Source organism: Juglans microcarpa x Juglans regia, chromosome 3D (assembly GCF_004785595.1).
Source record: "Juglans microcarpa x Juglans regia isolate MS1-56 chromosome 3D, Jm3101_v1.0, whole genome shotgun sequence".
Lineage (NCBI taxonomy): Eukaryota > Viridiplantae > Streptophyta > Magnoliopsida > Fagales > Juglandaceae > Juglans > Juglans microcarpa x Juglans regia.
In genome coordinates, this window is record NC_054598.1 from 4,963,860 (window position 1) to 4,978,307 (window position 14,448).

Here is a 14,448-nt window from a genome sequence, read left to right on the forward strand (position 1 = left end):
CCCTCTGCGTCACCCACTTCGATGAATGTATTAGGAACTTCAACCATATTTTCTTCATGATCATCCGTGCCGCGGGCACGGCTATCATCATATAACCACGTCTTCGTTACTCCAACCGATCTCGGTCTGACTTGAGCGCCCCTTCGAATTCAGTTTCTGCAAGATTCGTTCCTCCACCCGATCCACTTTGATGCACGTACTCTTTCATTTTTCAAAAAAATTCTTTTAGAATTCTCCATTTGGATTGAGAAACCATTTCAAATCATTTTATCTCATCATTAGAACTTTCTCAAATTTTCACACAAAACAAAATAAACAATTCAACTTTTTTAAATCTTAATTCATCTTACTAAAACTATCTCAACTCATCTTATTATCCAAACGAGAACTTAGGGATCGTATCCCATGCAAAACTAAACATTGACGTTTCTTGTAATGCATGGATTTATAGAAGTTCTATGCAGGTTCCCTCAGACAATAACAATTTATGAATAACAATTTGGTATTTATCTACACAAGAACCAGGACCACATCAAGTACAAATTGTTATTTGCCTGAAGCGGTTTTGACGGATTTTCAGACTGCCAAAATTGGCAGCGAGATTTCACATATTGCTTCCCAGCATCCAAAGGAAAGAACATATATAAATGATTGAATGTACGGTACACCACCCATCAGCAATTATGGTTTAATGAATTGTCAGTTTTATGCAGCCTGCAGATAAAAATATGTACCTCCAGCTCAAGTTCTCAAGCCAAATATTTTTCTTTTTTCTCCAATATTCCAACTGTCAGTTTTTATGAATTACAATGAACATTACAGGATTATGGTTTCTCAAACCCTACCAACATACTGGAAATACAAACGCATTTTAGCAAAAAGATGCAATGCTAAGACGGCTATGAAAACCGTATGGAAGTTAACCTTTTCTCTTCAATCAGATTACCCTCCTATGCCCTCCAAAAGCCCATATCTGACACAGTGTAACGAAAAATGACTCAAATTTTATTTAATCACAGCCAAGACAAATGAATATAAGTGAAGGAAAACTATCCTCACTAAATAAAATGTAAAATACTCCCTACTTAAAGAAAGGAACGCACTAGAACAACCATTGAAAACAGGAATGATCAAATTTTAGTACATGGCAAGAGTAGACTGCATGAGATCATCATTACTTATTGTTTAAATTATTTAATTTCATGTAGCATAGAACTAGAGCAAGTATACACAAGCTTGTAGAATTTTCTTTACCTTGTTTTTAACATGTTTATGGATTAGATATAGAAAGTAGAAAATGAAGTATTAAACCATCTACTAGTCAATATTAGTTAGCAAACATGGTTCTTGAATTATATCCAGGAAATCTAGAGGTCCAACATGTAAAAAATAAACAATTCCACGTGGCATCGAACAGCAGATCAAAAGGGATGGCTTTGTAGATTCGATTCCAGAATCAAAAGAGAAACTTTGAATCGCATGCTTCATTTTTTTCCCTTTTTCATTTGCATGTATTTATGGAGTACAAGGTGAGCTGAGCCAAAAAGATTAACAATACATTGGAAACAAAGGATAAGTTCTCTCATGCTGTCCTGCACATTATGCAGTCAAAATAAAAGATAACACAAGCCAGGTTTAGATGCAGACTAACCTTTAGGTTTGTGTCCAAACTTCCAGTACATAAGGCACTTCCATCAGCTGATAAACCCAAACAGCTTATCCGGGCCTCATGTGAGTTTTGCAGAGATCCCAAGTTCAAAACCACCTACCGCAAAATGAGTGATTAGATCCAATTAATTATTCAATTATTGAGCCCTGCCATATCATTTCACACTCCCATACACAAACCTGCACGCTTACAAATTTTTGTTTGTTGCGTGTTGTTTTAGGCTTTTGTGGGGGGGGGGGGGGGGGGGGGGGGGCAGGTCTAGTCAATTCTTAAGCACCACTAAAGTAATTTATTTTTTAGTACTTATTAAAAAAAAGTAATTTATTTTTAGTTTCTGCTGGACAGGTAACTTTGTAAAAAGGGCTAAAGTAGAAAACTCAGATCCTACATTCTTAGCAATTCTGAACACACATGGCCAAGGTTGAAATATGACCAGCCAAAAGAAAACAAATACCTTTGCCAATAAGGTGTCCCACACATAGCAATCACCATTCGAATATCCGGCAAAGAGAAGTCTTCCTGATATGGAGAATACAATGGAGGTCACATGTGGGACATCATTATCACCATGCTGCTGATAGTATACTTGGAGTTGGTGCCCAGTTCTGATATCAAATAACCTGCAAGTTCCATCATCTGAGCCAGTTCCAAATCTGTTGCCATCTGGAAAGAATCTTACAGTGTTCACATCCCCCTCATGTCCATGAAATGTCCGTACTGCTCGACTTGCAACACGAGTGTCCCACAATCGGGCAGTTGCATCACAGGAACCAGATACAAACATTCTTGAGTTTGATCCATTAATTGAGACGCTGAGAATCCAAAAGACTAACGAATTTAAAGAAAACTGACAGTGGATCATTTTTGGTAGGTAAATATAACTCAGTACCGAGACACATGGCAAATTCACATGAAGCATTTTTTTTTAGAAGTACATGAAGCAAATTCTTAGAGCTCAGTTTACAGAGTAATCGACTTACACAGATGCATCAAGTTTCGAAGCTTTGAAAATTATTTTAAAATATTATCTCATTCTATAATAGGATGAGAACAAAATCCTTTCTTTACCATTGTTTATACCTATAAAAAAAAGGATAGGGTGAGAACACAAATTAGCTTGACTGCATTTGCAAAATCACCTATACCTTAGTACATCTGCAGTGTGTCCAGACTGAAATTCACCTCCAAAAACAGAAGTTCTAAGCCCTGTAGTAATATCCCATAAAATGCATGTGTGATCGCCAGAACTGGTGATTAAGTGAGTGTCCTCGTCTGGTACATACTGACAGGACGAAACATACCCCTTATGCCCACTAAGCATTCTCGACACCGGTAGATTTCCATCCTTGTCCATGGGGGAATTAAGGTTAAAGATAGAGCAGACACTATCAAGACCACCACAGGCCACAGACTGACCAGTCGGTGAGAAAGCACAAGTCATCACCCATGCACAAGGTAGTTTTATTGCATGAGTCTTCTGGCTTGTTAAGGCATTCCACACTATCAACCGACCATCTTGAGATGCACTGACGATTCGATTCTTCTCAGGAGTCCAATCCAATGAATACACCTGCAAGTTTTTTAATCAGATTTATAGAAGTCGTGATTATAAATTCTGATCAACCCCATCTTCTTGAAGTGGCATCACAACATAGCAATCTATACATAAAACATGTATTCTTACTCAGAAAGGCCAAATATAATGTCACTAGAAATTAACCAATTGTAACTAGCAAAAAAGCATTGTGGGTAGCAGTTCGAAACTGGACAAAGGGTCATAAACGAAAAACCAATAGCAGAACTCTGAGTCACCAGAAAAATAAAAAGAATCATTAAATTGTCAAAGGACAGAAGCTACTACCATGCAGCTTCAAGGGTTGACATGTATGCATTACAGCCTATGTTATCACTATTATTGCATCATATCTTCTATATGAAAATACCAAATGCCCATCTCTTGTACCATGGTATCTCGCAACGCCCTCTCTAAGAAACCAACCAATGTCCGTGTGTGTGTGGGCCTAGGCTCGAGGGCTTTTCAATTTCTTGGCTTTCCAAGGGCCACTGTTAACATCCCACTTTGATGTCCATCAAGGAGCTCCAGACTTTCCTCTTTAATACATTCTACCACAGGATGACAGCCACTTTATCTCTCTAACTTTAGTTTCCAGGATTTTATTGCTCCTCTCTTACACACTTACTGATGTGCCCCCATTCTGCTTGTTGATAAAACTTATCTTACTTATCAAAATAAATAGATAAGTGTATTAGTTGACTGATGTCGTGTCTGGTGGTAGAACTGTTAGCATGCTGGAAGGGGCGTGGTAGTAATTATCATGGTGGGGCATTGTGGAAATGATCTCGTTTTGCTTGATGTAGGATCACAGTTCCAAAAATAATACAAGGACCTTCAAGGATCTCAAGAATTTCTTTTTTTTTATGCACTATTCCATTGGATGCTGGCCAATTTGTGTCTTTCTAGTTTCAGTTTTCAGGATTTTCTTCGTCTCCTCTTTCTCTGACTAACGCCAGCTGTATATACCCCCATGTTACCACATACCTCTTTTTGTCGATCGTTAATCAAATATATCTTACCTATAAAAAAAGTTACATTTTTTATTTGAACATGTAAGCAAGCATCACAAAATGCGAGTATGATACAGCAACGCACCATCTTTCATTGGATTCAATTACAAGTCACAAAAACGTTCAAATTATATTTGTTTATAAGTAAAATTCTCAAATAACAATATGCGCTTGCCACAATTTAAAGATTAATTTTCCAAATCATAATTATCAAACATTGAGAATATAAGTATCTTACCGACTTCCCATCAATGAGCTAACACAATCCCGTTTTGAACACCTATTTTCATTCTCATAACACTTTTAGAAACAAAAAGTCACGATGAAGAAGTTCTAGCAATCAGATGTCTACTATTATGACCCAAAATCATTTCCTTTACTAGACATATTTGCCCATTTACCAAATAGCTTGAACTTCTTTTGATAGATATACTCATCATTTTCAGCAAAAAAGTAGACCAAAATAAATAAATAAATAAAACGAGTATATAAATACACACTTGAAAAACCTAGAATACCTTGCCTGTATGACCCTGCAGTGTTCTACAGCAAACCAGATCCGTGGGTCCGAAGCTGACCGGGGTCCTACCCTGCGACCTCGCGTACCCCGCAACTGCGAAATTCGCCACCAAAACCAAACAGATCCGAGAAATACCGAACTCCGAAAAATCCGAACCCCAAAAACTAAAGAATAAAAAAAAAACAAATTTTGCAAGATTCCACATACCGTCCGTGTCAAGCAGAGAGAGCCGCTTCTGCTTAAGGCGCTCTCTGAGAGAGTTCACCGTCTCCATGGCCGCCACGTGGCGCTCTTTGAGCTCCGCAACGGACATTCTTTCAGTTAAAAAAGAAAAACTTACTAACAAAAAAAAGCCATTTTAAGATTACCCGATTTGAGCCCTAGCGTTCGTTGGGTGTTGAGAAAATGGAATTTTGGGAAATTCAGGAAAGGTTCGGAGGGAGACTGAGACTGTATTAGGGCTTTGATTGGGGAAGATTTTAGAACACAGAAAGTATGTCGAACAACGTTGGAGTAGATCTGTACCAGAGAGAGAGAGAGAGAGAGAGAGAGAGAGTTGATGGAGTCTGAAGAATTCTCAGATGGCAGGAGAAGCTGACTGACGTAAGGCCGCCGGACCCATTTGGGTTCCACGTGTCGTTCACCTTAGACGTGGTGGGCACTTGGATAGTTGGATGTGGACACGCTGTCACTTGTGCCTTGTATGGGTCGTATAGGTCATATCTGGGACTTCTTCCTTTTTCTTTTTCGTTTTTTATACGCTATCTATTTTTATAGAACACAATTGGACAGCAATTAAAAAATAATAATTGTGTATTGTGAATTCATTTATACGGATAAAAGATTATTGTATAAAAGAAGAAAACTTGATGAAATTAAAAAGCTAATATAAGAAGGATAAATCATTTTACTTATTAAAGTCATTGCATTACGTGGAATATCAGAGTATTATAATACTTAAAACTGGTTGTGTGAACGCTGTTGCGTGATTTTTTTTTCCTTACGTTTTTGTATTTTTTTTATATATTTAATGATGTAATTGATCAAAATAATTATTTTATATTAAAAAGTGATATAATTAATTACATTAATAAAATACACAAAAAACACATAAAATTGACTGCATATAAATTTTCTTTTCTTTATTTGTTAATACGGTAGTTATTGACGAATTTTTCTGGAATTGAGATATTTTATACTGTCTAATTCAGCTAATCTTACACGAGTATTAAATTATTATTTCATGCAATACCATATTATTATTTCATGCAATATCATATTATTATATGTATCAAGCTGCTCACTTTTTAAATTTTTATAAATGTAGGAATACAAAAGGAAGAGACGGATTCCAAAAACCCTTTACATATATTTGACTAATATTAAATACAGTCATGTTTTATATATCAAGTATTCTTTTTTTAAAAGAGTAAGATTCATTGTTACAAAATTAATTTTTATATATATAGATTTTATATTTACTCATTTTTTTAAAATAAATATATAATATTAACATACTTTGTAATTAAAAATATCATTTATCTACAAAGATATGGTGTGGTAATAAAAACAAATAACCGAGCAACGTATCTAATAAATTGAATCGAATCCATATTTTTTAATGGAGTCAAGGAGGAGACTGCTAAAGAAACAATCTTATATTCTGATTGATAAGACATTTCAAACATGGTAGTTGGCCGCAATCGAAGAGGATACACTACGTTTAACTATTCCAAAGTTGTTGAAGGAGATTTTTATACCAAGAGTACTCTCATTCAAAAATTAAATTTATTGAGTATTTAATTATTAGAGAGTAAAATATATTTATAATAGATTAGTTAAAACCCACTTTGTAAGTTGGGTAGCCATAAAGACAACGTTCCTTTCAGATTCGAAACCCATCATATTTTGTTATTGACGCGGATCAGCAAATGGGATGGACAGAATCAATATTTGATTCCACACGCTTATTATTGCTTTGGCCTTGCAAGCCGAGATATAATAATTAGAGCAATGTTAAATACAGTTACGGATTCATTTCTTTTAAAAAAAATTCTGAATTTTAATATTAAATAATTAATTTTCTAATGTAATTCATTTTTCTAGAAAACAGAATGCGGACTGTAAATATAATTTCACTGATAAATATTGGTTTACACAGCCTCCAGATTACTCCATAGGACCCAGTCCACTGGCATGTTTCAACAAGATTGGAAGCCCAGTTTTCTTAAGATATTGTCTTTTAGTAGTATAATTTCGATTATTAAGTAACTATATATCAATTTTGTTTGGGTAGAGGTAGACCTATCCAATCAACGGCTTAATTTATAGATTCCAACATTTCTGAGTTGATATTGTATGTGTTATCAGAGCCATTCAGAGATCGCGCAAAGATGATGGCTCTCATAGTTGGCAACTAGTTATTTATTTCATTCGAATAAAAATGGGAAAAATTCCGTTGCCGGGAATCGAACCCGGGTCTCCTGGGTGAAAGCCAGATATCCTAACCGCTGGACGACAACGGATTACGAGCTATTTTGTTAAATATGTATTATTTACTAAAACTTGTCTGTGATAACGACACCTTCTTTCCGACGCCTTTCTTGGGCCGTTCAGATCCAGAAGGCTTTTTGACGGATTCTTTTCCACGAAAGAAGGCTGCATTTGGAACCCAAATCGAGCAACTCGATTAATACCCAAAAGCGAATACAACCCGATTAGACCAACCGAACCCAATCACAAATCCTCCATAGAAAGCAACAGAGATGGGGATAAGAAAAATGTTATTTATTATCTTCACACTACACATCAATATGTAATTTATCATTTTTATTATTCTATTTAAATGCACATATTAAACTATTAATATGCGTGTGTTTAAATAGAAGAATAAAAAATGACAAATCACGTATTAATATGTGGTATAAAGGATGATCAGTAGAAATCTTCGTCGATGAATTAATAATGACTCCCGTGAAAAATACTCATGTTAAGAAACGCAATAAAATCATTGGATTTTTTAAGCATAGTTCTCATATAAGTGTGTGTAGATGGACTTGGACTTGGATGTGTAAAGTCGTTGAAGATTGGGAAAAATTGAGCTCATGGGAGTAATCATGGACTATAATACGATACGAATTTATCCAACCAAACATAAGTTATATATGATATTAAGCACTACTTCATAATAAGATGATGAAGATTAAAACTTACAAGTACGATAAGAAAGATCAGAATTACAACTCCATGATCACAGTAGGAAATAGATCAAAATAAGTAGTAATAGTAGCACACTGACATATCATTCGCAAACATTTTACGTTTATTTTCTTGGTATCTAGGATTCTAACTCGTGAGATCATTACGCTGCTTTTCAGGTACATGCATCAACCAGGATAATTGCAAGCATTGTAACCTACAGTCAGAGAGAGAGAGAGAGATTAAAAATAACAAAGCTTGGTAATAGATGCACGATTAATGAATATTGGAAACGAGCTTACTAGGACTAATGGATGTGAGGGTTGCCGTCTGTGAGAAATCGCAGTTCCATGGATTCTTCCCAGCAGTTTGGTAATAGAGATTCATGGCATAGGAAGCATGTGAAAATAATGTGTTCGGTTCAAAGCAGGCGCCTCCTGGTTGGATCGGCCTGCAATCAATACCTTGGCTACAGGAATAGTCAAGATTTGCCTTCAGTTGAGCATCAGAAACGCCAGCCTTGGGAACGCACCAGAAGCTTGTTCCTGTTGTTTTTGGTGATGGAATCACTTGGGTTGGCGATGGAGTCTGATGATGATGATCAGGACATGAGACAAGAACTCGAACCAATATTAATATTGTTACTATATATATATATAGTCTCACCTCGCTACTTTTCTTTGAAAGGCCAACATCATAGATCATGGTAAGATCAGGCAGCTTGTAAAGTCCAAAAGATCGTTCAGAGGGCGGTCCTGGTTTTAAATTCTCATCATACAGAGCAAAGATATATGTATCCACTGATTTTCCAGGCATTAAAGGAGTCCCAGCCATTGATCTTAGGTGGGCAATCAAATTCCCATTGTAGGTCTTGGCATTCTCAACACTGGGTCCTGCTTCATTACTGTCCCCACTGTACGGCCAACCGGTCTCAGCAATCGTAATCTCAGTATCCTTGAAGCCCATCGCATTCAAAGCAGACCGTACAGCATCTAACTGCACATTTGTCATATTACCTATGATATAAAACAATATGCTTTCCAGGACAAGTTAAGAACAGAGAGAAATGATATTTTTAATTTTAAAATTTATAAATTTTGTGCTTTTTTTTTTTTGTAAAATTTATAAATATGAGTTTTACATTAAATTTTTTTTTTAACGATGAATTCTATTATTTTTTCAAAAACAGTGAGCAGATCTTTGACACTTGAGGATTGTATTTAACATTAATCTTTTAATAAATAAAAAAACAAACTAACCATAAGTGCACACAAAACCAAATTAAAAAGAGAGAGTACTATTTCAGTCGCAACAAAATTTTATAAAAATAAATTTATAAATTGACTTAATTTTAAATCTAAACAGTATATTAATAAATCTACTTAATAATAAAAATAATTTTATAATTTAATATATCGCATCAAATTAATTATATCATAAATATAACTTTACAGGATCTATACGTGGGAATTTCTGAAACTAAAAAAATAACATACAATATCTTTATCAAGTTGATGAAGCACTGTTTGTTCAGAATCATGTCAGGTTCCGAACAAATTTGCCACATTAATTATTAATTATTAACAAGAAAAATGACGTACCGAGTATCACATTAAGTACTAATACGACCTAGAGGCAAAATCTAATAAAGTCGGACTAATTTAGATTTAGTTTGGTTTCACATGAAATCTTTAATTAAAATCATTTCATTTTAATATCTAAACACTATTAATTTAAAATTTTTAACTTTTTCATCTAATCATTATAATTTTACTAAACTTTCAAATAAAACATAAAAAATAATTTAAAATTTTTAAATTTCAAAACAAAAATAATAATTTGAAAAAAAAGACGACTAATTAATGTATATATCATGGGGTATAGTCAAAAGATTGAGACGATTGGTGGAAAGAAAATGAGAACCACTACGAGGCTACGTTGGAGCAAATTACCCTCGTGTGTGGATAGGCATACGGGCAAGGACAAAAAGGTTACCATGTGTCCCATGATTGATTCAGAGGTCGACCTTACTACTGTGTAAAATTATACAATATATTATACAATAATATATTAAATAAAAAATATTTTTATAAAACATTTTATAAAAATAATATAATTTTACAAAAATATTCCACTTCTATAATATTGTTGTATAATATATTATATAATTTATTGTGTGTATATCATTATTCTACTGCTAAAACTCAGCTAGCACAGTAAAACTCACCTGAGCATCGAACATATTCACGTACGTGATTCCAGTTCCCGAGTCGGTCTGTCCTGAGTTGGGCTGGAACAGGCAGAACGCAAGCATTTCAGGCCTGGGATCGCTCTTGTAGGCGAAGAAAGGGTAGGGGTTGATGGCGAAGGGGGAGCCATTCTCCCTCTGGAACTCCAACAAGCCCCTCATGGTGTCCTGGTAGACGGGATTGAAAGAACCGGACGAGGGAGGGTAGGACCGAGACAACGCGGACATGGAGTGAACCGTCGATACCTTCACCTTACCGCCGAGTAAGACCGAGTTGAGGGCGTTCTGGACATTCTTCATGGCAGGAAGGAGCTGAGAGATCAAGTCCTGATCCGTGGAGGTTATGACCTCATTGCCCACGGTGATGAGGATGATGTTGCTGGCAGGGTAGTAGGGGAGGACGTACGAGTTAACCCACCGCATCGCTGCGTCGGGATTGGAGGCCAGCGCTGGAATCTCGCCGTTGGTGGCCCCGATAACTATACCGATGCCAGTGTTGGAGAGGGCCTTGATGATGGCGGGGTCGGCGCCGTAGAGCCTGATTTTTCCGACGGTGGTGGAGTTGAGGAGGTTCGCGGTGGCCGTAGGTGGTGGAAGGTTGTTGGCGACTTGGCCGTAGTTGATGCCAATGAATGGCTGGGACTCTGAAACACACACACACACACACACACACACGGAGGTGAATTAGAGGTTAAGAAGGATTCAGCACTTTGCCAGCAATAATAATTCTGAAATAAACCAAAAATTGTAGAAAATATGATAGTGTATGCGTGAGAGATCAGAGAACTAACCTGCGAAGTTGAAAGCGGAGAGGATGAAGAGGGAGAGATAGATCAGAAACAATGAAAGCAGTAAGAGCGTTGGCATGGCGGCACACAGTAATTCGTTATTATGACGACGAATGATAAGATTTGTTAGAAAGACGAAGATCAAGAGAAAGGGATTAGCCAATAATGAATTAGGGAGGAAGGTGGTGGAATGGGGTATAAATAGCGGTAGGATCGTCTGAGCAGAGGCCAATATCTTATATCAATATATAATTTTAATTCATAGTATTAAAAGTTTTAGAAAATCAATCTAATAAGTATTAAAATGATATGATGTAATAATAAAATTCTTCTTTTAACAAAATATTTCCTGTAAAAGCAGAATAAAGGAATTAAAGAAGCTGGGAGACCAAGGATAAGAAATGCATCACGCCAAGATTTTTATTCTAAATTAAATTAGTGAGAATAAAACGGCAGGTAAAGGTCACGGAAGTAGAAGGCCACATTTTTTCTTGTTAATTGTCAAAAGGAAAATGATAGGATTTATACCCTTTTACTATCTATTTATTATTATTTATTATTTGATTTTTTTTAATTATTTATTTTACTTAAATAATAAATTATAAATAATAAAAAAATAAATACACTATAAATAATAAATTAATAGATAATAAAACGATAGTAACCATATCACTATCATTGTCAAAATCCAGTCTCTTTACTGAAAAGTCCAAAACCCAACGTTGATCTTGACCAAGACCTAGTCGTCTCTACACTGAAATGTCCATAACCCACACAAATGAAGTCCAAATTTCGTGTATAACTAACAAGTGTTCGCCGTGAGCCAACTGCTGGAGGTAAGATTTGGAAATATGGAAAATGGAGTTTACATTCCCTTTACCAGAAGGCTCCTGATCAAGAAGATGATCATGATAATATTAATCATTATTATTAGTACTAGTAGGACGTTGCATCGATTGTCTCCAAAATCACCATGCATGCAATGCATATATGCACATTCGTTCTCGTTGCACTTCTCCTGCCGTTTATAAGTTCATCATGAATTGATCGATGTGATTTTCATTATCCTAAGTACTCTTTAATATATATATATATATATATATATATATATATATATATATAATAGGAGAAAAAGAAAAACCAAAAGGTAATATATATAGTAAATATAAACTGAGTTTAACCCAATGTTTTGAATACCGTACCGGATGTCGTACCGGTCAAGGCACTGGAATAAAATATTTCGGTACCAATACCATTTCGGGATAGTCGATATATGAATAAATTATATATATAAATATATATAAAAATTATATTCCAAAATAATAGTCTATATATAAATAAATTATATATAAATACATATATATAAATTATAAATAGTTTAGTCTGAATTGAGAGTTAAAAAATAAGCTTGTAGTTTGAAAAAAAAAAAAAAAAAAACACAGGCCGAAATATCGGCCGGTACCAGCCGAAATATAGGCCGGTACAGGCCGAAATTCAGCCCGGTACGACCGGTACCGGCCAGTACGGCCGGTATTTTAGCTGGTACGGAACATGTATAGTACCTGTACCGGCCGGACGGCTGAAACGAAAAATTTTGATCGAAGAATTCATATTCAATGTGACTTGAAGAATATATATTACGAAATATTGGTAATGGTATACATTAATTTATATTCCATTCCAGTGTGTGTATATAAAATATTTATGTGTGTATATATATATATATATATAATCACAATCCATTTTTTTTATTTTTTAAAATAATTAATTATATGTAAACGGTGTTGTTTTGTCAATAGATAAAATAAGAATTGTTCAAATTTTCTTATAGTGTATTAAAGAAAATATGAATACATTTTGACCCAGTCTATTTATAAGTTGTAGCCGTTCCATCCCTCAGGCTTCGTGACTGATCAAACTCATCTAGAAAGTCGAAGGTCTAACTAATTTTATTTTATTTTTAGCAAAAGAACAGAATGCAGAGTAGAAATTTCTGCAAATTTCTGCATCTGAACTTTTTACTCTACGTGCAGTTATTTTATTTTATTTTACGTGATGTTATTTTTACGTATTATTTGTGTACTTTATTAATATGATTGATTGCGTCATTTTTTTTAATATAAAATAATTATTTTATCTAATTACATCAGTAAAATATACAAAAAAGAAGTAAAAATAATTATATATCGTAGAACTCATTATAAAATATTGTTGAATCGAGAAAATAATTATTCTATATTTGTCAATATATACAAGGGCTCCCAGAATAGTTAATGTACACTATAAAACAAATGCTTCACCGGCCATTAATCTTTATGAACTAATTAGGAGTTCCCTTGAATCAGACAGATTCAAAACACGAAGAAACCTAGCTAAGAAATTACTAGAGCTAGCTAGCTAGCTAGCTAAAAACCGTGGAGATAGATGGTTGAGATCACTAGAAATTATTAAAAGTAGGGAAGTTTCCAGCAACGACGACCTCATGTAGGGCATTGCTAATTCAATGGTAACAAGTTTCCAACACCATTTGGCATAAACGACGAATTAAGGGTGAAGAAGACTCGGGCTAGATTCTTCTAATTGCATGGGTCTCTCTTTTATCTCAAATAAAATGGCCCGATTATTTAATAAAAGTCCTGGTCGTCTTCTGGAAAATGCATTAAAAATTACTTGTATCTCACAATCAACCATCGTAATCCAATATCGAATCAATATTTAATTTATCATTTTTTTCGCATTTACTACCAATCTGCCCTGCCCACTATGCGTTGGGAAAATGGTTAGTAACAAACGTCGGACGGGAGTGTGAATAATAAATAATGCATACCTACTAAAGAAGACTTCATTTTTGAATCAACGACCGACCCCGTGTACGAACAAGACTTCCAATTTCTAAGTCACCGCCCACCCTCGTTATTTCCAGATGAAAAATGACCGAATTAAATAAAATAAAAACAACAAGTTGGGCAATTACTTTTGAGATAAATGGAATAAATAAAAGTACTGGAAAATGTTTGGTAATTAAGTCTGAACAATCTTTGCTGAATTCAATAAAGTCCATATAGATATATTACTTTAAGATTCTTGTCCAAATTTTAAGATCTTATAATAAGAGAAACACAATCAAATGAGTCATAATATTTATTAACTATAAAATTTGTTCGGACAGCCATAAATACTGTAGTCTGGACAGAACTCCAAAGTCTAGAGAATTTAAATCCACTTATTACTGTAATAAATCATAGAAAATCCAAAACATGTGTAACACGCCGCTCTATCAGGGAGAAGAACAAGGCAAGGAAGTATGAGTTACGGGAGTTTGGAGTTAAAGAGTGTTGGCAGCAAGGGTTCTTCCAGAAGATACCTTTCTTAGTTATGAGATGGGTTTGCGTGGGCTGATATAAGAACATGCGCTAGAAGCAGTAAACATGGTCTGAGA

General features: G+C 34.9%; 2 protein-coding genes and 1 non-coding gene across 4 annotated transcripts; all 3 read right to left on the reverse strand.

Annotated features, from left to right (window-relative positions):
• Nucleotides 1–674: 674 nt before the first annotated feature.
• Nucleotides 675–5,366, reverse strand: LOC121254975 (guanine nucleotide-binding protein subunit beta-2). Its single transcript, XM_041155237.1, has 6 exons — nt 4,983–5,366; nt 4,774–4,868; nt 2,815–3,239; nt 2,124–2,481; nt 1,652–1,765; nt 675–973 (listed from the first exon to the last, which is right to left on the reverse strand). The coding sequence occupies exons 1-6, from the start codon at nt 5,086–5,088 to the stop codon at nt 938–940; spliced, it is 1,134 nt and encodes a 377-aa protein (XP_041011171.1). The 5' UTR covers nt 5,089–5,366; the 3' UTR covers nt 675–937.
• A 1,862-nt stretch (nt 5,367–7,228) lies between these two features.
• On the reverse strand, nt 7,229–7,300 carry TRNAE-UUC. Its single transcript has one exon. It is a non-coding gene; the product is annotated as a tRNA-Glu (tRNA).
• A 613-nt stretch (nt 7,301–7,913) lies between these two features.
• On the reverse strand, nt 7,914–11,221 carry LOC121254973 (glucan endo-1,3-beta-D-glucosidase-like). 2 transcript variants are annotated; one of them, XM_041155236.1, is made up of 5 exons: nt 11,013–11,216; nt 10,201–10,865; nt 8,640–8,969; nt 8,276–8,561; nt 7,914–8,190 (listed from the first exon to the last, which is right to left on the reverse strand). In XM_041155236.1, exons 1-5 carry the CDS (start codon nt 11,086–11,088, stop codon nt 8,162–8,164), a joined length of 1,386 nt encoding a protein of 461 aa, XP_041011170.1. In that variant the 5' UTR covers nt 11,089–11,216; the 3' UTR covers nt 7,914–8,161. The 2 variants fall into 2 exon arrangements, with proteins under 2 accessions (XP_041011170.1, XP_041011169.1); XM_041155235.1 differs by having other exon boundaries at nt 8,276–8,969; nt 11,013–11,221.
• Between the last annotated feature and the right edge of the window lie 3,227 nt (nt 11,222–14,448).

Excerpts from the sequence above, each read along its gene's own strand:
- LOC121254973 (XM_041155235.1), bottom strand. The coding sequence starts at position 11,088 with ATGCCAACGCTCTTACTGCTTTCATTGTTTCTGATCTATCTCTCCCTC. Across the intron at positions 10,866-11,012 it reads CTCCGCTTTCAACTTCGCAG|AGTCCCAGCCATTCATTGGC; the intron begins GTTAGTTCTCTG and ends TGTGTGTTTCAG. Across the intron at positions 8,970-10,200 it reads TGAATATGTTCGATGCTCAG|TTAGATGCTGTACGGTCTGC; the intron begins GTGAGTTTTACT and ends ACAAATGTGCAG.
- LOC121254975 (XM_041155237.1), bottom strand. The coding sequence starts at position 5,088 with ATGTCCGTTGCGGAGCTCAAAGAGCGCCACGTGGCGGCCATGGAGACG. Across the intron at positions 3,240-4,773 it reads TGCAGGGTCATACAGGCAAG|GTGTATTCATTGGATTGGAC; the intron begins GTATTCTAGGTT and ends AAAAACTTGCAG. Across the intron at positions 1,766-2,123 it reads GGGACACCTTATTGGCAAAG|GTGGTTTTGAACTTGGGATC; the intron begins GTATTTGTTTTC and ends ATTTTGCGGTAG.